The sequence below is a fragment of the Andrena cerasifolii genome, chromosome 13 (genome assembly GCF_050908995.1).
Source record: "Andrena cerasifolii isolate SP2316 chromosome 13, iyAndCera1_principal, whole genome shotgun sequence".
NCBI lineage: Eukaryota > Metazoa > Arthropoda > Insecta > Hymenoptera > Andrenidae > Andrena > Andrena cerasifolii.
The window spans coordinates 9,793,861-9,820,498 of record NC_135130.1 but is presented as its reverse complement, the minus strand read 5'-3'; the positions used below and the strand labels follow the sequence as shown (position 1 = coordinate 9,820,498).

Below are 26,638 nucleotides of genomic sequence, written 5' to 3'. Positions count from 1 at the left end.
ATTTTAATTAAAGGGTTATACACACGATTTCCGTGGTAATCGAGCAGCCAGAGCTAGCCCCCATACTTCATTGGGACACAGTGGACGTGTAATTGCTTCGCGTTGCCCTTTATTCCGCCCCGCCAACATGGCTCGGCCAATTTTATTCCCGTCCACGGCTGGTCCGCGTATATCAAGCCACGGGTACGCGCGTATGTGTAATTTTCATTAATACGTGATTTATTCCGGCGACGCGTGATTTATGGAATTATATCGACACCTGGACATTGACCGCTGGCGCCATCTGTGAACGCCATCCGTAATCACCGTGATGCAGCGTAATGATGCGTCTGGATATTCGGTTCTTAGAATATTTTCTAAAATTTTAATTTTATTTATGAATGCAAGAGGTAATAAGAAATAGGCTAAACGCACAAAGTGGTATTTTAATCAGTCAAATACTGATTTCATTATGGCACATAAGTCGTGTCATGTGAGTTGTTTAACCTACAATTTATTAGTGCCTTGATCTTAAGTTTTGAACTTCACTGCTGAAATGGAAAGCATTGCAATTTTGGTATTAATTTCACCAAAGCATGTTTGTATTCTCTGATTCTTCTATGGTCGATCAGAATCAACAATACAATTTTCGAACAAGGCTTCGCTTGTTGCGCTGGGATACGAATTCGTTGACCCCACCCTATCCTCTTCCTCTCACCCACCCTTATTTTCTCTTTTATTTTCCCTCCGCGGTTCGTTCACATTTATTTTTCCCCTGGAACTCTGCGGCCAGTTACCAGCGACGGGCGGTTTGCCGGTAAGGTCCGGGTAACGTTTGTTACCATTGCTCGTTTAAATAATCTCGAAACATGCATCCGCGGGACGGAGCGGCCGAGTCGTGGATGGCTTTACGATCGGCCCTCGTCGTTAATTAAGAGCTTGTAATTATTTAGTGGAGACGCTAGCGCACCCCCGCCGGCATCGAAGCGGTCCCGCTCCCTTGGCAGACTTGATTTACATTCCTGCGAAGAATGCGAAAGGCCTCGCCTTCCTTTGCTCTATTTTCTTTTTTTCCGCCACCCGTTGCCCCCCTTCTCGTCTCTGTCCTGTCTGCCCGTCCTGTTCCTTCACCTCGCCAACTTTACCTCCTCCCTCTGATCTCATGATGACGATGAGCCCGATGCGACTTCGTCAGCGAGATTCTGGGGAAAGATTCCTGTTTCCTGTGACAGTTTTCCTCTTGGGAACATTTCAGAAGGAAATTCCAAGTATCCTTATCCATGAACTTTGGGTTATCTTCAGTGTATCTTCCTTTCCTGATGTTGAAGGAATTAAGGAGCTGTGGTGTGACACGTATAGTGACTCGCAAGGTCTGTAGGGCCCCTTCTGGTACTTCAACTGCGTCCACATTACTGAGCAAAATATGTCGGTCCAGGTTCGATCCGAAATCGAAAGATAACGCCATACCGAGAAACGAATCGGACTGAGGCCCCCTGTAAAGCACCGCCTACATCCTCGAGACGCATCAGAGAACGAAAGACAACGCCAGGCAGGCGAACGAATTGCGCTTCGATCGCGTTCACGTAAATCCCGACGCGTGTCCGCGAGCTGGGGTGATAAATCAGCCGGGACGCCGGGTGAAATCGACGGAAACACGATTCGGCGCGATCAAAGGACCCTCTACAAATTGAAACAAATCAGCCGGCTAATAATAATTAATCCGCGGGTCGCATTAATTATCGAAAGCCGCCCGGCGTCCACTGCCCCCTACCCGGCTCCATCGCATTCAGCGGGCATGAAACCTTCTTACGGGGCCTGAGCACGAACACGCGCGCACGTTTTTGCGCGATACGAGGGCCGGCGTGTGCGATAATGCGAGCCGGAACGCGGCGGTACCGAAAGTTGAGCTCTCAATTACGCCTGAGAGTTATGGACGTGCCCTTCCACCCCCTTCGATCTCTTTGTATCCTCCTAGCGGGCCAGAGTGGATCCAGGGCGATGTGAGAGTGCTCCAGGGCCAAGCCGATTGCGTCTTCATTAGCGGCTATTAATTGTCAAAATGTGCCACATAATTCAGCGCGTGCGAATCGGCCGCTCGTTGCGCCGGCTAGGCTGTATTTAAAGTTAACGCGGCCAATTGATTCCAGATGGGAATGCGCCTTTAGCGGGCGTGATACCTTTGCCGGGCCCCTGATTGGGCCTCATATGCGAAGACAGTTGGAGGCAACTGCAGGAAGAGGTTTGGAGCACATGGTACTTTTGGAAATGTGACCAGTAAGAGAAAGACAAAGGGATGAGTGACTAGGGGGTTGTGGCAAGTGAGCTTCTTTGTGTGAAAATGAGATATTCAGTCAGTGAAAGGAGTGGTTTGTCGGCTTTTTGATTAGAGTAAAAGAGCTCCTTCGTTATTTCAGGAATTCTCTTACCTCCACCCCCTTTCCCCGGTTCAGCTGATTTTCCCTGTCGGTCCCGCGAGCGATAAGCACCCTTTGACCTTTCAGTTAAGTTATTACTTTTATCCGACGCGGGTCACGGGCCGCATAAAGGCTCGTTGAGCATTGAATCGACTCTATCAGGCCAATTAAGCCGCGTGCCAACTCCGTGAACAATCGCGACCGCCACCCCTCTCTATCCACCCGTTTCCCTCGGGTTTTTTCCCTCGTCGCCACGACGTTTCTCGCGTGAGATATGGAACTAAAGGAGTCCGGGGTCCTGGGTTTGTGAATTACTACGGGGAACATTGCGGCCCGACGCTGTCATTACGCGGTTTTTCCCTGGTCCTGGGTTGCAGTACGGGCGGAGGGGGGCAGGCACGCTTTCTGCCGAGTTACAGGGCCGTGTAATCGCGTCATCCGAGACGCCCCGCGATTACGTCGGCTCGGATACACGGTCATCGAGTCGGGAAATCATCGGCCCCTGTTTCTTTACAATGTGTGCGCTGGGTCGCGTTTGCGTGCCCCGTTTCGTCTGAATGGACACAGCGCCGAGAAGTGTTAAGCGCCCTCTGTGTTCTCTTCGCGGAAGCTCAGCATTTAGGGCTCTTCGAACTTTGGCTAGAGAAGCTCCATCATGAAGTTCCTGCTGCTGACAGAGAGGTGTTGATGTCATTGTGCGTTGCTGAGGGACTCCGCTTATTAAAACACCACGGCGAAGGCAGAGGAATATTCAAGAAAAACCCGCCCTCGCGGAAATCGTAGTCGCCTATTAATCGCGATACGCTTCGTTTCTCTTAAATATACCCTAATCGGGAGGAAAAATCATCGTTTCCCCGGGTCTCGTGACGTGTGTGTGAACTGTTTGCGTGCCTAGTTACATCTCAATGAATGCTGGCGCAAAGTCGACCGGAGGAATTATACTTGCGAGCCGCATGGCTGGCTTTTCCGTTCCTTGTATAAACAAATTACCGGCTAAACGCGATTGAGAGGTAGAATGCGGAGAAAAAGGGGTGCATTTAGATGCTCGCGATATTTTTTAGGAAGGTTTAACACCGTTTAAATACTTTCAGGACTTTCAAAGCCTGCAAAACTAACCTCAAATAACATTTCAATTATTTGGAATTATTTCGTCGCTTCTGTTTCTTAAAAATTTATATAAAAAAAAAACAGAATCCTGTGGTTGACGAAACGACAACGCGGATTCGAGATTTGTTTACAAAGAACGCGAAATTGTAACGCGTTTTCCTTTGTCCTATAAGAGGCGCAGGATCATCGAATCGGAAAATCATCATCCGCCGTTTCCTGCAATTACACCTTATGCACAAAAGCGTTCGCGTGCGTTTCTGGTGTACACTCATCGTGTGTGTGTTGGGAAATCATCATCCGTCATTTTTTTCTCCGTCCTCTGGCTTTTTTCCTGCATTTTTCTCTTGCAATATGTCGCACTCGCGTGCGTGGTTGACGTGCGTGCAGATCGCATTTCGGTGTGTTCACCGGGGGTTGAACGATATCGTTCTGTTCCGGATGGAAAGGCGAATGACTTTTTTCTTTGTCGAATCCACCTGCTTCTTGATTTCGTGGAGTTTCTGTATCCCCTGGCTGACGCTTGATTGTGAATTCGCCTGGACGTATTTCTGAGGGGTCAACTACCCCTTGAAAGGGATGACGGTTTCCAGAAGGACCGTGAATCTATCTCAGCCCAAATGTACAAGCAAATAGAGGATGTCTAGTTTATCCTGATCACCGCATCCGTTCAAACAAGCAGCCGTGACACCCACTGCCAAGGAAACTAGGCGTTACCCAGTTTCCCCTAACAGGGTGTCAAAGAAAGCTGAAGCACACGGAAACGTCACATTGAAGTTGAAGAGAATTACGGAGGGTTAACGTATAATCGGGGGCGGAAACAAAGTGATCCGCGACACGGAGGAGGACGAGCCACGGGTAAGCGCGAAGAGGGTCGCCTAGCCTCGATGACCGTCTATTTTCTTTTGAAAAATGTACGTCCATCGTCGTGTCGAAGGGAAAAGGGTGCGTTTCTGTAAGCGAAAGGGGGATGATGCTTGCGTAAACGTGACAAGTACAACGAAGTTGACGGGCTTGGCGTGACCAGGGAGTGTTGGGTGTGGACACAAGTCGACTGAAGATAATCCAACACCGAAGGGTGCAGGTACTGTACCTCGAATTACGCTATAATGAGGGGACAACGGGAAAATATCACCGTTCCGTCGAATAAATACGCTGCTTCCACGAGTTTAGGGAACACGCGATCGACATTTGAGTTAGACGACGTGAACGGGGGGGTGGGGGGTGTCTCGATATCCTAGGGAGTTCTAAAATCTTGAAACTGCGACTACCTAGGGAAATATATAAGTCTTATTTCTAATTTAGGGTGTTCTTTGGCTTTGGTTGTCGTTCTCGTCAAACATAAAGTTCATTTAGGCACGTTGAACACACAGTTTCCAGAGGTATAGTCTTCTATTGATGTTCAAGCATGGCTGTTAATAACAATGGTAACCTAACCTATCTATCTACCTACACATCATCATTTTCCTTATTGATTTTCATTGAAATTAGGTATGTTTATCCACGACATGTTTACTGGCAGGCCTTTACTTAAGATTCTATGATGTATTTGTACCTGATGGAAGCCTAGGTAACTTTCTATGCTGTGAGTGGCGAAGAACACTTCCCCGTCGCAAGTGAGGATGAGCAGGAACCCGTTCAGCGCCTGTAACAGACGAATTATTTTGCAAATGTTATTACATGTTCACATTTCATGATCGTGGATGAATTATTGCGACGTCCGTCGAGAAGTAGGTATTACTTCACAGCGGCCTAAGAAGGGAGAAACCCAAATTCAGGGTGCCCCAAAGTTATCCCTCAAAAGTGGGCCATCAAACTAGCTCAAACAAAATCGAAGGCAGCATAATCCTTATTTCGAAACATGCCTGTTCGGTGTGATCTACGTTACACCGAAAAAGCGCAGGTGAAAGCTCGTTTCCTTTCCGAAACTGAAGGATCGCCAGCTCGAAAACGTTCCGGAAAGTTTTCCCATTTATCGACGTCCCGATATACCGGCTCCCAAATACCAAAACGAGCCCGAAACTCGAACGTCCGTATCGAAGCCCAAAATATCCGTCCTAGTTTAACGGTCGAGTTATATCGCCCGTCAGGGGGAGCCGTTTAAACCTCGTCTACTCGGCTTTGTTTCGAGCTAAATGTGTATTGTTTTGTTTTATTTCGACCCGTTACTGTAGGCGCCCGTACCAGGTACGCCAGACAGACTTTATTGTTCTGAAATATGAAGACAAACTCGCTTCTTCGCTGATACCCTTCGGTACTGGCGTCCTTCCACCGGTTCTTCCTTCATAGTGACGTTTCGGGAGATGGGCGTGATTGTTAAATAGTGGAAGGGTGACGACACAAAGAAAGGGATCCCAGACGTAACCTTTCAGGGTGGCCCCTCCACGTTCGCGACAACCCCCAAAAGGAGACGCCTCGGAGCCTATCCCTGTGCACTAGACACCGTAACCGATTGACCCGGGGGATGGATATCGAAGCGATCGCATGCGCGACGGATGCTGCGATTTGATTGGTTAATTCGGAGGGTGGGTTCCTCTGGCGGTTGCGTCAATACGGATCTGAGGGTGAGTCTTCGTGAGCGTCAATCGAGCCCCCTGTACCATGAATGTAAGCTGTAATAGGATTTTCTCGCCGGCTGCCCCCACTTTCATCCCCTCGAAATGGCCGACATGGCCATTTCTGTGGAGTACACCATCCCCCTGGGATCTACTCTAATCGGGGCGATTGTATTCGAACTTGGTGGCGCGAGGGCCAGAAAATAGGACGTACAGTAAGAGGTGAGGAGCGGAATGAAAATTAATAAATGCTTGCGATGCTTTTTCCGCTGTTGAATTGGCGGTGTCTGTGATCCAGGAAGAGCATCGGAGGGTGAAAAGAGGAGGAGGGAAAGAAAATCGGCGGATTTTTATTTCTCGCGTGAGCTGACCAGCAAATCAGTCGCGTGCCGGTTGCGAGTACTCGCGTGTTCCGTCCAAGCGTGAACTTCTAATACCCCTTCATCCTCACCTTGACTCTCGTGTATTAGCGGGTCGCCAATAATACTTCACGCACGAAATCTTTCCATTTTCTTCGCTCATGCAACTAGAAGTCACGGACACGGGGCCAGTGTATGCAGATCCTAGAAATAACTAGGATCGGAATTACAGCTCTCGATGCCGCAGTGTTGGCTACCTCCTGTGTAATTTCCCTTCTAATTCGTATTTCGCTCGTGCGCATCGTTAACGCTCCGCGCGGCGTATGAATTCCACGATATCAAGATTACGAGCTATTTTTCTTTGGTTACTTTGAAACTGAAAGCCTGGGGATCGGGCATGGTAAAGTGCAAACAAAGGGTTGTGAAAGTGAAATATGGAGAGCACGCGGTTCTTAGCATTTTTAAAGCACCATTATAAATATCGCTCTTTTTTTTAAAATTAAACGCCAATTTGTATTTCTTACAACTTGTGCATATCATAGGTACGTGTTGCAGATAGCTATCGGAAAACAAGCCGTAATAAATTAGACAATGAGGTAGAAGGTACTATTAATTGCTGCTATTCTCGTTAATTATCGTACAGTTTAATGGAATCGTGGCTTGATGCGCAAGGCACACATATAAATCAGATAATCGACGTACGTTTCTGTACGGCGCACGGAATTTCATTAATACAAATAGAAGGAGACCTTTATTCCGCCGAGATTGCGTTTACGGGTACTAAATGCAATTATAAAGCAATTTAATTAACACATAATTCATTACAAGTCGGTAATTAACATGCCTCTGGGCATTATGTATAGGGATCAACGCGCAAGTACTTACATAAATTTCTCACTTATGCGTTTTTATATAAATAATAACACACCGTACACGCAAACGATTCTATATAGATTCAGAAAAACGTTTTTCACTTCGCACTGTGTTGCCGTTTTTAAACGAAACGCAGTTGTGCCATCCGGATGGATTAATTTCTCTTTCAATTTGATATTTCGTTGCAATTAGAACTTTTACGGAATGCAATGCTTTCGTATCGAACGCTACCGAATCGAACCCTGCCAAATTGGGCGTTGCTGATTCGAATGCCACCGAATTGGGTGTTGCCGAATCGAATGCCTCCGCATTGGACATAACAGAACACGCTAAAAAATCTCTTCGTCCTTGCGTCGAGTTATCTCTTGCGCGGTTCGAACAAACATCGGTTGTATACATATACCCCGATGATAAGGCGCATAAAATCATAATTAACGACGTTAATGGCCTACGTGAAAGATTTTATGCGGTCGTATAATTAATGATGGACACTGGGGGCGGGGGGGGGGGGGGGGGGGGTTGGAAGTGGCTGCCGTGTTGTAAAAATAATATCGAAAAAATTCTGCGGCATTTTTTTAACGTCTGAGTCAGTTCAGACGGCTAGACGGCGCACTTCCGGAAAACGTCGACCGGCAAAAGTCGCTCGAAAGTGTTTTATGGCCACGAATGATTAATTACGTCTGCATCCATCCGCAGCAGCGGTACTTATACCCGGTTCTTGCGTCGTTCTGTGGCAAGCATTGAATTTTATTCCTCTCGCATCGATTAAGCTATCCAGTCTGAATTCCCCTATTTCCATCATGAACATTTGAACAGCGCTGTATCGTTGAATCTCTCTTTGGTACCCCTAGGAGCATGTTACGCTGTTTTAGGCCACCGAAGAGGAAAGAGGTCAGTGTTGTAGGGGTAAAATGAAGAGAGAAAAAACGAGTTAGCGGAACGAACTGACGTCATTCGGTCGATGATTTCAGCGAAATGACGAGCGTCACCAATTCAAGGATCCACGGCCAGTGTCTCGGTAACGTCGACACCAAGGTAAGAGCAATGCTGGCGATACGTAAGGCGCAAAAGGGGGTGGTATCTAAGGGAGGAAAGGAGCACGCGATCAATACGGGAAGGACTAGCGGTGCCAGACCAAGGCGAGCCCCGACGACCACCAACCTAACCTCACATCATCCCATCCCTTGCACCCACCTAACCTACAGTTACCTTTGACTCAGCCCGTGTCTCACTGACTCACTACACTCTGCCGATCGCCTCGTTTTCCCTTGCGCCTGACTTCCGGTTATCAGTCTTAACCACCATTACGGTATGAAGGAACGCAATCATGGGCCAGGAGCTGTTATTTCGAAACGGTTTAAACATAACTTATTTATTCTTTGGGCGAATCATTCCAGGGTGAATATTGAGTTTGTCTTCTTTTATCTTCCTTTTTCAAAGGAAATTGTGTAACAGTGGCACTACAGGATGCTTCAAATGTGGTGCCACGTATATTGTTAACTACTGGAGTCAAAAGATCTGCATAGCCATATTTGTCGTTCCTTAATTACTTTTCTGGTCCAGAATATAGCTGTAAGTGTCATAATACCAATTTTAAATGGACCTGTACAATCAAGCATTGACAACAAAAAATTGAAGAAAAAGCTATTGTCCGTCTTCTGTAACATAGATTGTATCCTGGATCATCGTCTGCAGGATACCCTCCGTGACCATTTACGAACACACTTGATACCAAAATGGAAGTTCATTTAACGGACAAGCTGCCACTGTACTGACAGCGCACGCTCGCCTCATTCTTCAGTGGGCTTCGACACCTGCCGACCCAATCACTTGGTTCCTCTTGTGCGACGGTTTTCGATTGCGAATGCAGATTGTCGGCTATCTTGTTTGATTAATCTCGATACGATGTCTGACTGTTACCGACCATGAATAGAGGAAGGTCTGAAATCCTTCGCAGAAGGATGTGTACCCAATTAGGACGAGTAGGTACAATTTGTACGAAGTATTGGCTTCCGTGCCACTGTAAAACATCATTGATGAACCTTCGCTTCCAAGAATACAAGCTACCCAAGGAAGGAACAGTGGTCCGTTAGAAAATATTTCCAGGAAATCGTTTCCACAACATTTAATTCTGCTTCGCGCAAGTAGCTCACCATCGACTTGAGCAGCAGATCACCACGCTTCAAGTTCTTACTTGTTGCTGATGCTTGCATGTCTGCCCCTTCTGCCTCCTAGCTGATTGCTCAACTTCGTCTTGGCTGTTTTCCTGTCGTTGAACCGACGATGAGTTGGTCGGTCTCGAGGAATCCCTCAAACTTGAGCAACTCCAACTTAAGGTCTTCTCAGTAGAAATGGATATTTGTACTTTTAGTAAGCTTTGTCTAAGTAGCTCTATTGATAAGGAAAAAGAACACGCCCTTTGCAAAAATGCTTGCAAGACTAAGCCTGATAAGTATCCAGCAATTTTTCGACGGAAAATCCTCGCTATGAGCCTATTATCCAACCTCATACGAATTGGTCTCGTAACGTTAGACTTCGCACAAATGTATTTTATTTATGTAGTTAGATCAGCAAGCTAAGATAATCAATTGTTATATAAAGCATAACAACAGGTATCTTATATAACATATTCATGATTTCAACAAATTGCATTAAGTTTTTATTGTATTACAGTCCCAATTGACTCACGACACGTGTGCCCAAAGGATCCCAAGGATGTAGGCGGCGTATGGAAGTTCAGTGGAACTGGTGACCGTCTAAGTATAGTCGGGGCATAGTAAGAGGCAGAAGGAAGAAAAATAGCTCGGTTATGATTACGGGTTACCGGTGGCGGGGGTTGTTCCTGACCACGACCCTCTTTTACCGCTACTGCGGTGTGGTTGGCGTATTAATGCGATACACGATAGCCTGTTGGCTATTAAATAAAAAATATGAGAGCAAAATGGCTGCTTTCGCGGCGATACGTCACCGAGAGGCGTGATTTGTACTAAAGCACGGCTAAAAATCCTCGATTCCCCTACTACGCTTGCGAACCGCTCAAGGAGCACGGTAAATTCAGCCGCGTGGCCTCTCCTATCGATAACAGAGCTAATGAATAGGTAGGCGGATGTCGATCGTTGTCTGGGCATGAGTTTAGCGATACTGGACAGTGTGAACACTTGGCGAGGAAGGATTAGGAAAGATAGCCTAAGATTTTGAGGTTAGGAAAACTAAAAAGTAAATCGGGCTGATATCTTAGGGTGTGGAAAGGACTGTGCAGCAAGGGGGAGGAAATGTATCACAGATTCCTTAGTGTTCCATTTGCCACTGGGCGCCATTTTTTCTGGGCCAGGGAGTTCTCGACATTGATTTCACCGGGCCGCCATCCATCCTCGTTCGTTAACAATAATATTGGGCGGCAGGTTTCTCGGGTTTCTCGTTTTTATCCCCGCGAACACGGGCGCGTATCAGCATTAATCAGTCGGGGCCCGTCCTGGAACAGGTTGAAATCGCTGAGATAAACTAATAAAACACACTGTTCCCCGGCCAAAGGGGGATTTTTCAATCGGCGAGAAGAACATACTTTGCCAATCCATTTCTGCCATCTCTTGCAAATTATCACCCCGAGCGCAACGCACGATACGCGCCCCCCTGTGGAGAGAGCGCGCCTCTCTCAGCTTTCCTTTATGAAACTCGAACATACTTTTCTTGACACTGCGACTGGTGAATGATGCGACCCCGGGAAAAAGAAACACCGTCCTCCTTTTTTTTTTTTTTTGATAGCGCGCTGCCTGCCCCTCTCCCTCTGATTAATGGAATCGATGAGTCTACGTTGGGACGCTGGCTTTCTGCGTCTTTTGAAAGACATTCTAGTGGGTGGCTTCGGATACCACTGGATAACGTGCCTGGAACGATTCCCGGCAATGACATCGGGTCTCGTGGGGCACCTAACTGCTGACCTGGGAATCTTCATCAACTGAGCAAATGTTTCCTTGCGGTTGTCCGTAAAGGAGGGAAGGAAGAAAGGAGTTTGTATATCCAAATCTCGCTGACAGATTTATAGTTCCTCCGCCGGAGAAACGAATGCAATTTTCCGGCCGCGGGAACACGGCGAGAGTGTTGGAAAACGCGCAGTAACTGTCTCGCGCGAGGAAACCTTCGCGGGAGTAATGTATCCGCATACCGTCGAGAAAATCGTAAGTATTAAGCAGAAAAGTATCTCCGTGCACGCCAACTGCGAGCAACGGCAATCGTTGTCCGCGAAATTGCCTTAAATATTCCGGCGCGAGTGACCGAGGGACTGGATTTCCTTTTGTGTAAATTACACAACGATATCACTTTCGCTGTCGGGCTGGTATGCGCAATCGTTTAAGTAAAAGTCGAAAAGGAGCCATTTTCCGTCGTAAAGTGTAACCGAATGGACATCGCGAAGCTGGCAAAAGCGATGTCCTTTCAAAACACTATAATTGCAGGTAGGGGGGGGGGTAGGAGGGGGGATGGTGGAGCATAAAAATTCGATCGCTCAGCCGTAATTTCGAGAGTGCCTGGTGGTGGCGGTCGACTTGTCATAAACCGGATTTACCGTCGGGCTTCGTAAACTTTATGAGGATCGGCAAAACGCCGCATAACGTAGGGCCATGTGGGGGAGGGGCGGAGGGGGTGGGAGCAGACAGAGACTGGGAAGGGAGAAAGGCGTAGGAGGCCAAGGGAAGTCCTCGGAAGGACAGGTTCAAGGAACTTCGCGAATTATAGAAAATATGAGGGCCCCGCTGAACACGGTTAATTTCATCTACTCCTCCGCGACGCCTGGCCCCCGTGAAGTTATTGAAAGTGCTTGCGAATGAAACTTTTATCGGATTCGGTTTCGCGCGCAGGGTGCGCTGCTTGCCCCGTAAGGTATTTCGCCGAATGGATTATTGTTACTCCGTTCTGTTCTTGGTATAACTTGAGGTACCTAAGAAAAATATTCTTACTTAATGGAGGGGTGGGGGGGGGGGGGCAGGCAGGTATAGGAATTCTTATCAGTTTAAGGACCATAGCACTTAAAACATCACCCCAAATGAAGTGATTGTAATGTTGCAAATTCTTAACACTATATTTGGGGATATATCCATACCGAGCCCTATGCCGTCTATTTAATGCCATCTGACATGGGCCATCAACATCGTAACGCTGGAGAAGCCCAAAGATGGTGCACGTCGCCCCCAGGGCTGCCAGTGTCCCGTCTAGGAATCAGTTCGCGGCACGAGCTACGTAACGCAATTAACGAGCCGGCAATTAATAACCGGCTGTTATAGATGCTGGCAGGAATCGTTCGATAGCATGGAATCGCGGGCACCGCTTCGGTACGCGCGAGCGGTATCGTTTCCCCTCCCGCCCCTTGGCGATTTTCCCCACTCCCGGCGATACGTCCCACCCCGACCACGGTTGGTCTCACCCTCACTACGTTCCTCCCGTGTATGTGCAGATAAAACGCAGGAAAGGGAACGTAATAGCCTCGCATGATACACCGCCATTAATCCGTGTATATACCCTTCCATACTTTGGAGGAATAGACACCTCGTACGCCTCGGTTTCATAGCCGGTTCATCAGCCGGATATCTCTCTCCGTTCTCGCTCTTCGACTCTTCCTGTCTTTTCCTCTCACTCGCGATGATTTAATTTCGCCTCGCTCCCTTCGATATACTTTCGTCTCATTTCGGGCCCCAACCTCTGGTGGCGGACCAACTGGAGGTTGGGAGGATCGGATGACGGTTGGGTGCAGGCTCAGGGGACTAGGGCTGTTTTTTTTTTTTCAAACGCTTAAACAATTGAACTTATGAGGTACCTAAAGTTTGGAACTACAGTTATTCATGAGGTATCTTGGGTACTGGATGAAGTGGGATAATCTTGCATAGTGTGACACTCTCTAGCTGCTTACCTGCAGGAACATTTCGCCGTCAAGATGATGGTGGTCGTACGCAGCAAACGCGGCTAACTCCCTCGCTCTGTAATGCGAGTCGTGGTGCGAATTCTCTTCTTTGTCTTTGTGCATCACCACTGAAACATAGATACAAAGGGAAATCAGGTATAAAGAATGCTCCCCAAGTGACGATAATTATACATAAAAAAAATCATAACTATTCAAACCTAAAACAAAAGTGAAAAATAGCTTATTGGTAGGACCGGGCTTATCATTATCAGTGGCAAGATCTGATCTCATATACTGTGCACTTATGCTGCGCATATTAAGAACAAGGGAGGCAGGTGTATAACTTCAACAGATCGATGGATTATTAGAGGACTTAAGAGGATGTGTCGCTCATTTCCTGTCACATACTGTGGGATCACCACGAACAGTTTTGCATTAATCGCCGTCAGTCGTGGGATACTCTTCTATTGAATCGATCCCTTCCGCGATAAGGGCGTCATTTTCGTTTCCTCATGCAGAAGAATTCGTCTTGAGAAGATAACTTGCCTGGTCTGGATTAGGTCACTTAGATTTGCATTATATCTTATCGCCCTGAAACCGAGGGTAATCTCCCTCGGTCACCCGAAACATACTGAACCTGCGGATTCCGAGTGAAATGCGCCGCACGAAGCATACACTGAGCATAAGAGGCCTCGAGCCCGATACATGATTTTCGTATCATTTACACGAAGAAACCGATCGCGGCCGGATAAAATACGATATTTCAGGAGTTCCAGGCCGAGGTAAAGTGAAAGCACGGTATCAACGAGTGGTAAGACGGTACGAATAAGAACAAGACCACCTGTGAGTTTCAAGCGGAGGCGATGGAAGGAGCCGGCGATGCGTTTCGAAAGTGAACAACCTTTCATGGAGCATTTAGCGTCGAAGGGCATCGATGCGTGCATGAAAGATGTGCGACTTCGCCGACGGCCGCTCATAAAATGCTGCACGCAATACTCTCTGTCAAGCACGCGTGCGCCACGCGACCCTTGGGGCCTGTTTTCACCGGCGAAATTGTCAGACGATATACTCCTTAGGAAGATCTATTAATCAGGATTGACGTTGTTTATAAAATATTTTGGTGCTCCCATAATTACCGATTCTTCATGATGATCAATCTGTTCGCCCTACGAAAGCCTAGAGCCCGTGGTTTGTGTGCATTAAGCGATTAGAATCAATGGACGAAGGGCAGAGGCAATAAGTAGTAACAGGTTGCATCGAACAGGAAGGAACATCGCGGTCCGATTCTGAGCCAAAACGGGAGAAGCGTTTCAGAGAAGGAACGAGGCTCAACGACGCGTACAGGAAGGATGAGCAAGACGGAGGTTGTCCGCTCGTAAATAGTCGCACGCAACGTAATGGTGCGGCCGCGTTCTGCCACGCGACCCTCTGGGACAGGACCCCATTAGGATGACCGTCGGGATAGCAGCGTACCGCAGGATACGAGCCACCGGGCTACATGCGCTTTATTTACCGTCACGACAATTCGATTTTCAATGTCTTTCGATGAGACGCCCCTACGCTGGCCCGACTAATGACCGTAGCTAATGCTTTCTCAATCGATGACTTTTTCCGCCCTGTCTATACTTGCCTATCCGATCAGTGGAATTAATGTATAAACTGTTTACGAACATGTTTAAGTTGAAGGTGGAGTGACAAATTCTATTTGCTGGAGGATGCTGAGTCATTGCTCTAGTCCATTCTTAAGAAATGCTGCGATTTCATGGGAGTTGCTGAATCCGCAGCTATGCTTATACGTGTCACCGGAAGGAATGCGCGCAAGTGTCACGGAAATCGCGCGAAACAACGCAACAACAAAAACTAGAAAGAAACCTGCCCGCAGATAGCAATCGGACCCTACAGCCTATCCGTAGCACCGTGAACACGGAGCACAGCTATCGCGATGCACTTGTGAGATCGGCAATAATAATTGCATTTCCTCCCGTGAGGTTAGGTCGCGAGGAAACAGAGGGACAGGCCGGAAGTGGTGGAGCTGACAGCGGGCAAAAGGCCAATCGGAATGCGCGAACGAGAGTAATGGCAAACGTTCCTCCATAATCATGTAAATCTGTACGCGTAAACTGATCATTGGAATTCCTTTAGTCCTTTCTCTGCAATCCATTTGCTGAACCCTGCCTACGTTTGCAGTTTTTGGAAGTGCACGGCAACGCAAACATTCCCACTGAATTACCCCATTTAGTTAGCTGACATCGGACTGGTCTTATTTAGACGTCCCCCACATGTCCAAATAATGACTCTGATCGACATAACCTGTACCACTTTGTTCCCCTGGTCGGAGTGACTTGCGATTTACGTAACCCAACAAGTCCGAGGCGGGCTAAGTGAATGGTTAAGTAAGTGATTATCTCCTTGAGCGTATAATCGATCGATGATTAATGGGATCGGCGTTGTCGGATGCGATCCCAATTAGGAAGCGTCCCCAGCGATCAGCGGGACGATACGCGTGCCACCGCTTGATTGTTTTAACCCACGTGGCCCGACAGATGGCGCGATGAGATCGATTTTTAATTTTCGCCCGTCACTTCGCCGAATGCAGCCTGCGCATCGCTACATGGCCAACCGCGAACATGTTGCTTAGCGCCTCCTCGTAGGTAGAACGGGGTCGATTCATCCAAGGCAAATAGCCGCCGCGGCGTATGACGGACCAGGTTTTTAATTTCGCTTTCGCTGTCAAACGGATCGCTGCATTTCCGTCACACAATTAAAACGCCCGAGAAGGCCACAGATCAGCGGCCAAGATAAATAACAGCCAGCAGAGTATGGCGAAGGAATGGCAGCGAAAGGTCACGACACAAGAGAACGCCGGCGCAGGTAATTGGTTCGCGTGGGGAGGAAGAGTACGCGATAATTGGCCGGGATAAGGGATTACGAGGCTCCAGGGGAAAAAGAGGCGGCAGGGATCGTTGGTTTCTTTCAGAAAGCGGCCGCGAGTCGAAAAATGTCGCGGCGGTGACCTGACGAAAAGCACTTCGTTTCACGTTATCGTGGAAGCCATTCGTTCCCGCGACACAATCGGCTACCTAAGAACAAGTATATTAGTGAGCGTGCTTAATCTTTCATATTCGTTTGACTCGGCAGGAATCTCGGGGTGAACCGACTTCTCCCGTTGTCGTTGGCGTGCGATTAGCCCCTCTTGCGCCGCAACGAGACGCAGATCGAAAAAGCGGTTGCGGGGTGATCGATCACAGGCATTCTAGCCAACGTAAATGCAATAAAGATTCCGAATAATCTAAGCAGAGATAACAATTTCTTGAGAAGTTCTCCATCACGAACTTCGGCTATCAGTCGGTCGTAACTAGTGATTTGTCAATTTAGAAGGTGTGGACCAATTGTTCCTCGACTCCGTGTACCGGTCCCCATGTAAATCCTGGAATTTGGCGAGCGACAAATTGTCAGACGGTTCGCAGAAATCGTAGCTGCGTATTCCTGCAGCCGATCTGATATCGCGCGTCCAAAGAACCCAGACACGCCGACAGTTTTTATCGAGGGCGACGAGCAGCGAGGAAGAGAGTAGTTTCGCAAGCGCTCTTTAGTGGCCGACACTAAGATACACACAGACGCTGCAGTGCACTCTTTACACACACGTAAAGTTGCCGTATAAAGTAATCCGTCAGACAGAAGTGGGGTGATAATGCATGAGTGCGGTCGCCCCGCCCTATCCCTGTAACCGCGATAAAATCTCTCATTACGCAACGAAACGGACCCTCTGCTCGCTAGACTGTTATCCTTAGACAGGAACTCTAATAAAGCATACATATGTGGAAATTCAGTTTTTCGTTGCGCGTCTCCAGTGTCGCAACCGCCGTCGAACAACAGTGCTCCGCTACTCCCGTCAACCCTTACCGATCTGAACGCAGGGGTAAAAGTGAAACGTTTAATGGGAGTGCACATACTACCAGGCATTGAGAATTTCTCTCTTTCGCTATCGATGGAGGATTACTAACTCTGTAGTACTGCAGAGGTCTTGTTATAATTTTGGAAACTAAAGGCTTCTGAAATTTCATACACGTAATACTCCAACAAAACAGTATTAAGAAAAAATATTTGGCTTATCATCCTACATGAGATTAAATTTGCAGCGACTATCAACAACTTGGACAAAACTTTGAAATATCAAATTCTGAAGCGAACAAATTTCGAAGACCAATAACTTCCGTATAATACGTTGTAAGGCTAAATGGTATTAGGAAAATATAATCGGCTTAGCGTTTCCTACAAAATACCGGAGTTTGGGATATTTCAAAATTTTTGTAAAAATTTTCAAAAATCGTCGAAACCGCAGTATGTTGTAGAGGGCAACCTGGCAAACACTTTTGTGTAATACCATTTTTCGATATAGCACCTAATTACCAAGTTATAAGCGTTTGAAATTTGATACCCCTCAGCAACCCGGGTTGCCATTGAGGATCAAATTTCAAAGGCCTATAACTTTGTCATAAGATGTCGTACGACAAATTGGTATTAGGAAAAGATGATTGCCTTGAAGTGCTCTACAAACGTGCTGAGTTTGATCGCGATATTTAAATTTGAAATTTTTGTGTAAAAATTGTCAAAAGTTTTGCAATCAATTTTAAAGAAATCGGACAGTGAGTTTTCCTGGCGTGAAAGTTGCTGGCGTTAATAGGACGTAGTTTTCCAATACAGATACATTAAAAACTACTGGCTCGGGTAGAATGCTTTTTCTATGGGTTTGAACACTGAACCTCTAGTTTCCGGACACAAGCTGAGTCCGATGACACACTAGATTGACATCCACCGTCGTAATGTACCGCGGATTGGCGGCAACAGGACTATGCATGTACCAACCGCAATTATGAATGATTATACGTTGCGCGGGAGGAAATGTGTGCGCCGCATGGCATGCGCATGTGTCATAAACGTGCAACTAACGTGCCAATTTGTATCTATTGTTAATTAGCTCACTAACAGCGAATTAAGCGCGAAGCGTAAATAGCATCGCATTGCCGGAACTTTTCTTTGTCCTAGAATTTTTCTGCTTTATCCTATGTCCCCTTCAAGCGTCACACTTGCGCGGCCATTTGTTAATTAATACCGTTAATCGACTCGTTTGAAGATACATACGCCGATCTGGATTTGGGTGCCACGATGTTATAGCGCAACGGAACGTGCAATATTTCGTCGAGAGAAGTCTCAGATCACGTGAACACGGAATCGCAGGAAAGCAGTTCTTAAAGCCCGATGGACTTGTGTCAAGGTGATTCCAGTTGCAGTTCGCGGCCGGAAACGCGGCGCACACTAATGCAGCCGTCTATCATCATCGTCGTCATCATCGGTTATCGCGTGGCCTACAATGTACGTTTCTTTTAAGTTGCATTACGCCGCGCGGACTTCGCTGCCCTACTGAATGCTGATGAGATCCTGCGTTTTTCGCGAGTTTGCGGCCCGATAGTGGCGTATGTTAAGAACCTCGGCATTAAACAAGGATTCTTTAGTGGCCGAGCACTTTTTCCCAGGGTGCACCGGGCAGGTCTTAGAAGCTGCGGTAATAAATGTACATTAAAGTAGGCCAGCGAACGACTCACGTGCACGATTCAGAATAGCGATAAATAACTCGGTGTCGGGATGTTTTAAAAATATTTTAGAAGCAGTTCTGAATTCGTGATGGCAGGCTGTATGGTAATAAGGCGAGGCGACATGAATTACTTTTTAAAAGGCTGATTGTAGTAAGAAAGGGACGCGATGGCACCGCCGAGATATCGCGGTAAATGGCTCGCCCGGTATGGAAAACATACTTGGGGGCCGACAACTCAATGTGCAAGGGATTACTGCATCCTTCGGTAGGCCAGCTCCAAAATTAATGAAACTAGCTATAATCTTTGAATCTAAGGGGTGAACCACGGCGAACCAAGGAGTGCCCCCACATTAAAATCCAAGTGACGCGACGGAAGGTTGCGATCAAAGACCCGAGGATAGCCGTCGTGGAGACAAAATTCGAGGGAGGCGGAGTCACATGGTTGGAAGTCGACGGTGGTCGCTCGAAAGGCAAATCACATTATAATTAGTGCGTACAGCTGTAGATAGGAGGGCAAATTGTATTAATGCATTCCGTTGTAGGGCTCTATCTAAGCGGGTATATGGTGTCCTATAGCGAGGGCCCAGCTGTCGGCCAGCGACTATACTGCCCCGCGACACGACATCGTCATTTATCACCGGCGGCAGTGGCTCGTGTGTAAGTTTTCTACATTACCTAATGAGTTTCATAACCGAATTAAATTTTTCGGCCCGTCCGGGTAAAACGGGTTGGGCATCGTTAGCCTGGCCACGGCATTAAACTCACTCAAGATTAATCTGTGCTTCCATTAGCCTGTACATGGTCTCTGCCGTGACAGCACCGCGCCCTACCGCGCCAGCCAGTTGCTTTTAGATCCGTGAATTTTTAACTAGTCCTAAGTCTTGCTTGCTTATACTTGGCACTGCTGTTAGTGGCTAGAGATTCTAATATCTGCTAGTCTGAGGTGTGCTAGTACCATCTGTTGTGAAAGGCACACCAAATGTTCTGCAGCCAGAAGTGTAGTTCAGCGTTTAATTTTAAACATTCCTGGAACTGGTCCATTCGGAAGCAACCTGCCAACACTCGAAAAACTAAGCAAATACTCGTTGATTCGCCGAGCATGGCGGTTCAATTGAGTCAGCGGTAATGTAGTTTGCTTGTTCCAGCCACTCACATCTCATTCACCTTTCGGCTGTCGAACTTTTGTGGAAAATCTATTATCCTTCCTGACTTCGTTTTCCCATTTCAAACCAGGCACCAAGGGAATCGACGTTTATGGAGCCTCGCTCCAATTTTCTACTCAGACGTTTGGTCCAGTAACGAAGCAATAACGCCGGACTTGCGTAAAATAATTTAGAGTGCGCCGTTCAGGGGAGTCACGGATCATTGATGACCCGCCAGCCTGCGGGAATCCGAGGAAACAGCATCCCCCTTGCACGCGGTCTTACCGGAGCGTCTAACTAGAATGGATCGCCGTAATTTTTCAACTAAACCGAAACGTCCCGACCCGCAAACGAGCCTGACAAAATACGGAAGGTGGGAATACATTATCTCGGCCATTTGTAACGGTCTCCATGTTTCCATGTTTCGAGCTTCGCGGCTTCATGATCGCGCAAATGATCGAACGTTGGTGCTTGTCGTTCCGCAAACAAACGAAGATACTGTTTCTCTGCCAGGAGTCATTCTACGTCCTGGATGTTTAAAACTTGCTTCTTTGAAAATTGTTCGCACCTCTAGGTCTAGGATAACGGAAAACGTCCAATCCCGAAACCTCAGACAAGCCAAACACAAGCTGTTGCCTATTACGACTCCTCCCAGCTCCAACCCTCCTGTCCCAGACCGTCTGTCCTCGATCATCCCGACTGTTCTGCGATCGAACGTATCTGTACGTCATCCTTCTGACTTTATCGAATTTAATTAGCAAACACACCGGCCCGGCAATGACCGTGACTGGCTCACTCGAAGGGCCAACCGACCACCATTAAATTTCGATTAATCCGTCTTGCTCTTCCCTCGTGTGTAATTATTTTGTCCCGTCGGCTGAGGATCGAGCGAAGTTTGGGTCTACTGAGACCGGACGGAGTTCACGGTTTTATTGCTGCTTGGAAGTACTTCCTTCGTGGTGCCTTTTTTCGACGATTGCTTCGAGTACCTTGGGAACTACCAGTTTTATTCGAGGTTACGAGAATTTATACGCTTGTAAAGGGCAGTTGCACCTCCCTGTTTGACTGCCCGGAGCCCAAATTATTGGTGTATCTGGGGTTCAATGTACGATTCCGAGGAGTCTAAGGAAATGCCACGACCAGGAGTCTCTGGAAACTTCTCAGGGATCTGCAAGTGGACGAATTCGAACTACTCAATTGATAAGGGCATTTCTGAATTAATTCAGGCTTGAGCAGGAACTTTCCCTTAGGCAAACTTCGACGTTTAACGACAAAGGGCGCGCAGTGTCACGTCTTGATCGCGCGCGAGCACGCGCGTATGCAAGCTGCGTCGATGCAAAATGCGCGCGAGCGTGATTGGTAGACTCTGATGCGAGATCCAACGAGTGAGCATCGACTAATAGCGGCTCGCAATTACAGATTTTATCAGCGGCGCATCTTCCTTTGCTTACCGCGCGCGCGCGCGCATTCTCGCTCGGAAATAATACACCACGCGGCTAGCACTAATAAACGGAAGCGTCGTTATTTGAACTGAGAAATTAAACCGATCGGCGACCGGTCATTTATTAGCGTAGGCCACGTATCCTCCGTGACTGGCGGTCCGCGCGGGAAATTGGAATATTCGCGGAAACTTCGTTTCTTACTTTTTGTCTCTGAACCTACATTAACTTGTTTTTACAACTGAAACCGGTTAATAACAAAATACTAAATTATTACAAATTAAAGCTTTAAGCTCTTGCAATAATCGGAATGGCTACCTGTGATGGTCTAACACATTTTGGAAATCAAAGAACTTGCCATAACGAGCGTTTTTTGACCTCGCATCAGTCCGATCGATTTAAGAAAACATCTCACGGATCGCCGAGGGCCAATCTTTCAAGGACCAACAAGGAAAGAAGCTTCCGTCTCGAAAAGAACGCTTCACGGGCGGACGAACGGCGTGCAGCGTGATTCGATTACACAGTTCAAATGAAATTTGTAATTTAATTAGTTTCGTAGTACCGCGGCCCGGACTTTTTGCCTTCTTTGAGAGTTCGCGTGCTGGTTGATACACGTGAGCCGCGGCCGCCGACTGGGGCTGCCGAATTCAAATTACCCCCTCCCACCCGCTAAACCGAACGGCAATTTTCTTTTCCCACTCTGTCATTCCTGATAAACCGTGTATTATGCTCGGGATTTTCGAGTGGCGGGGAATGAAGAGATAACAGAATTAGCTATATTAATCAGTAAACATGCCGCACCATAATGACAGGCCGGCCGAAGGCTGCGTTCTCTAAGCCTCGGGTCTCTGTGGTAAAAATTGTCGAACTCCCTAAATTTACATATTTTAGAAGATATCGATCTTGTAGCAAGCTTTTAGCGGTGTTTGGGGGTTGAAAAGTGTGAAATTATGGAGTGCACGCTTTACCTCCACCTCGGATTCGATATAAATTTTGGAGTATGTACACTTCAGTGTGACGTAGCTCATTCAGACAGATGTCTGTTTCACTCCTACAGTACATGTAAATATTCCTCTGCTAACCAGCTGCTTAACCACAGAATGCGGCGTCTAACGAACTTCTAAATTATCGTTCTCACGACTGATTATGATAATATCTACGCTCTCATTAGTGCACTGGGGAAATGGCCTGCGAAAATCAGGCTGAACGTTTGCTAATGACGCGCATTAACACAAAATTGCATACGAGATTAGTGTACTCTGGGTGTTCTTATCAGGGCTAATCCTCCCAGCCGCTGAGTGTTTGCTGCAGATGCAAACCTGGCGCATGCACGCATTCAAATCACTCGCAGCATCCCAACATCTCATGTTTCTGTGAATATTTTGTATTTGGTGAAGCGACGTGTCTTCAAAAATGACAAATGCGTGAAATGCGTTCTGAAAAAGTCTAAAGTGCTGAGATCAGCATACGTCACGGGCACCATTGGACTCGAGGATATCGTGTCGAGTGTTCGAGATATCGTTGCTCCAACCCACCGCCGTCGGTCGTCCGTGGTTATTCGTGGCTGACCGGGGTGGCTCCGGCTCAGGGGTTGGGAGTTATCGCGGGGCTAATCAGACCGCAATTAGCGAGGAAAGCCGGAAGCCAGCAAACCGTGATACCACTCAAATTCAAAATTTCATTAATTAATGTGCTCAGGACGAATAACATTTCTTGCATCATTTATTGTATATATTATGGTATATTTCATTACATGGATTTTCATTACGCAAGGATAATTCTGGCAATTTCTTACCCCCTGCCTCTTCAAATATAAGAATTCGTATGATTTTGTATTCCAACTCTCCTCCCCTTCCTTACGTAACATTTTCTACAATGCATTTTTCGGTTATTAAAATTTTTTAAAGGTGGCACATTGAAAATTAGGTTAAAAAATATTACTTAAGACGCCATCTCACTCCCTCTCCTCCCCTTGTAAGAGAATGTAAGAAATTCGCGACCACCTCCCACAAAAAGCCTTGCGTAATTTAAGCACGACCCCTAGCCTGGTCTGTAAAAACCGTCAGCCCCCTGGTAACTTTGATATGACAAATATTGCGAGAAGAAGCGATTTCGCGCCTCGAGCACGGGATCTAATTGCTTCCGACAGTGTTGGAATTGGAGTGCTGGAAGGTCGCAGGTAAGAAACACGTTTCACGATTCTAAGACACTGGAAACCTCGCGGTGGATCGCAGCATGGACGCGCATCTATAGCTAATCCACTTATGGTATCCGATGTCGAATGCACTGTCCGGTGTTCGGTTTCACCGTAAATAATGAGGCGAGCCGGCTAATTCGCAAATCTTCTCAAAGCAACAGATCCGATGTGAAAGGCGTGATCCACTGGTTGTGATAGAGGGGACTCCATGGTGGCGGAGCAGGATGAATTTCTGGGGGCTCTTTCGCGGATTACGCTCGTCAGCTATACCATGTTCCTGCGTATCACTGACAAGGTGGTTCCATTTGTTAAGAACACCACTTCCGAAGACGCGGATATATCCCATTTCTGCCGAAGGAATTCCTAAATCCCTCCATCAATTCCCTTTCTGGGATACCACCGATGATAAGATCTCATTTGGCAGAAGCAGTAACCCTAAACAATTCGGGATCCCCCGTTGTTATCGCAGAGATTCATAGAATCTACAGTCTTTCCCTAAAACCGCTAACACCACCTGGCTGGGGGCGAGGAACCCGGCTATTCCGACGCCTGGAGGTGTCAGGGTGGTCCGAAATCGAGGAACGCGATGTTACCTTACACCTTCTCTGCGCGCCGCGCCGCGTCGGATATATACGCGCCACCAATACGCATCAACTGCGAAAGACGCCGTCGTAAATACATGCCCAAAGACATAGGGGCTCGTTATTATGATGCTAATGAGCAGTCCGCCCGCTGGAATCCGCTTGGGCTCCGCCTGAGATTCACGAGGGCCCATGGTGACACGGCGCGATAACATACACCGTGAATCCTTTGGGCCGCTCAGTGGTTTTCTTGATTACTCGGTGAACTGTTGCCCAGCGGAATACTTGGAGCTTGTGATTACAGGCGTTTGTGGCAGAGTTAGGAATAGGGACAGGCCCACTGAATACCCTCTCATGTGAACCCTGCTCAGACCCAGCCGACAACTACCCTTGAAGCTAAAATTACGCTTTGCCCCCTGTTACGTGGAATTTAGACCCACCTTTCCACCAAGTACGATATTAGAAAATGAATGCGAAAGGAAGGCGAAACGTTCGCAGGGGTAGAACGTAGGATATGGTGGAGGACTGATCATCTGCATAATGACGAGCCCCCCGAAAGCGGGGCTGCCATTTATTTCGAGCAATTGCCATACTGCCTGGATGGGAATCCCGCTTTATGAGCCGGTTGATTGATCCCTTCAACCAATATCGATCGTTATCGACCAACCAAAACTGGCGGTGCACGATGTTTCTTTAATTACGCGCACGGATTGTAGACCTTCCGGACGTCTTCCCAGAGCCATATCCGCGCCGCCATTTTTGTCGAACTGCTCGCGATGACCGGATAATCGATCGCTTTCGCTGAGCCGCGGGGTTCATACCTTTTTCGGCTGTAGGAATGAAGCTACTCATTTGAGAGGATATTGAGGAGCGCTAGGTACAGAGCAGCGACAGAAGTTGCAGGTAGCATAAATTGGATGTTGGAGAAATACTGGACTTTGCTTTCCCTCGGACGGAGTCTGTCGTACGTCGACATTGACGACGGACTCGATCTCCGCGTGTAGAGAGCAACTTCGATAATTCCAGCTAGGACAGGCTGGCGCACGCGCCTCCGGCCGGAAGTACTTAAATCCATCATGGCGTCCACCGGAAACCGCCTGAGTCACTCGCGTAATCGTACCTCCTCCCGATGTATCGATTTTCCTGGACGGTTCTGCGAGCTCTGCTTCGGCCGACTTCTCCTTTATCTCGACTCTTTCGGTGGCGCTTATTTCGCCATCGGTAAGGTTGACATCTGCGTAAAACCTAGCGCCAGATGATGGTCGCCTGAATCTTTACCATCCCACGTTTCCAATGTTTTTCAAGGATCGAATTACTCTGAATCTTATTAAGATTTGGAAACCTCGAACAATCACACCTAGCTGGACTTAAATTAATCCAGTTAGCAAACCAACCTCTACCGACCTACCTGAGTTAAGTAATCTGAGCGGACTTAACCTAACTTAACGACGTCTAACCTAAAATGCCGGCTTTAATCAAATTTGCAGCTTCCATTCACGTCAAGAGGGATGTTCCGCACACATTTGATCACGCGCCTGGATGTCACTAACTCAAATCCAGCGGCTTTGTCCCGTAATGGAGCTTTCATTGATTCCTGGCACGAAAGAGACACTGACTAACTCAGAGCTATCGGGAGCTATCACAGCGCCATTTATAAATCACTCGCTTTTCTCGGAAAATACTCAGATTCGCGGAGTTGGTTTGATTCGAGAGTGATCTGATTTAATTGCTCACTTGGCAATCGGCCGGGAATGCATAGGTCACTTATCAGAATTTTCGTGGAATCTCGGTCGCCCCACTTACTCACGGATCGATCGTATCGTGTAATTTCAGTGTGGTGTAATTGCATACCGAGATGCGTGCGCACAGACTGCTGATTTATCACAAGACGTTTCGTCCAGGCTAAATCGACGCGTCTTTTGAGCTGAGCATTCGTTTGGGGATGAATGTTGCGTTGCTCAGTGGCTGTTCCATAAAAAATTTGTTTCCTTGAGGAAACATCAGGGACTAGGTTGATGAGAATAGAAGGGATGCTAATTGATATATAGAGTGGCCTAAGAAAATGTGACCTAGGCTGACGAATTTCGTCGTCATGAATGACGCATTTCGAAGGACATTTACAACTATTCCACGAATTCACGAGGTACTAATTGGATACAGTATACTGGCATCGCTGTATTCCGTGCCGCGAAACGACGCGAAGATTGCTAGCGGCTATGATTCCTGATCAGGAGCAACGATTAATCATTAAAAACGACTCCGGGGAACATTACGGAGGGGTCGCAGAGACCTCGAATCGTAGATTCAGGGAGGATCGAAGGTAACAATAAGAAGAAGGATACAATGAACACGCCCCGGTTGGTTTATCGTCAGCATAGAAGGAAGAAGAAGGTACCAGGGTGGTCGTTTCAGGCCACAGGAGATCGATAAAGTCTGCCACCAAGAAGGTTCACCGCAACCCTCCCCGCAGGTTAACTCTGCCAGTCAATTGTTCTCTAATCGTAAACTTCTG

At 47.4% G+C, this 26,638-nt stretch overlaps 1 protein-coding gene across 3 annotated transcripts in view; it reads right to left on the bottom strand.

Annotated features, from left to right (window-relative positions):
• The window catches only part of Ss (aryl hydrocarbon receptor spineless), a 96,447-nt gene that overhangs the window by 10,672 nt on the left and 59,137 nt on the right, over nt 1–26,638 (bottom strand). For all 3 annotated transcript variants that reach the window (XM_076826038.1, XM_076826036.1, XM_076826037.1), the window contains exons 3-4: nt 13,184–13,302; nt 5,053–5,142 (exon numbers count right to left, since the gene is read on the bottom strand). In XM_076826038.1, the coding sequence (XP_076682153.1) occupies nt 5,053–5,142; nt 13,184–13,302 (209 nt within the window). The remainder of the gene's footprint in view (nt 1–5,052; nt 5,143–13,183; nt 13,303–26,638) is intronic.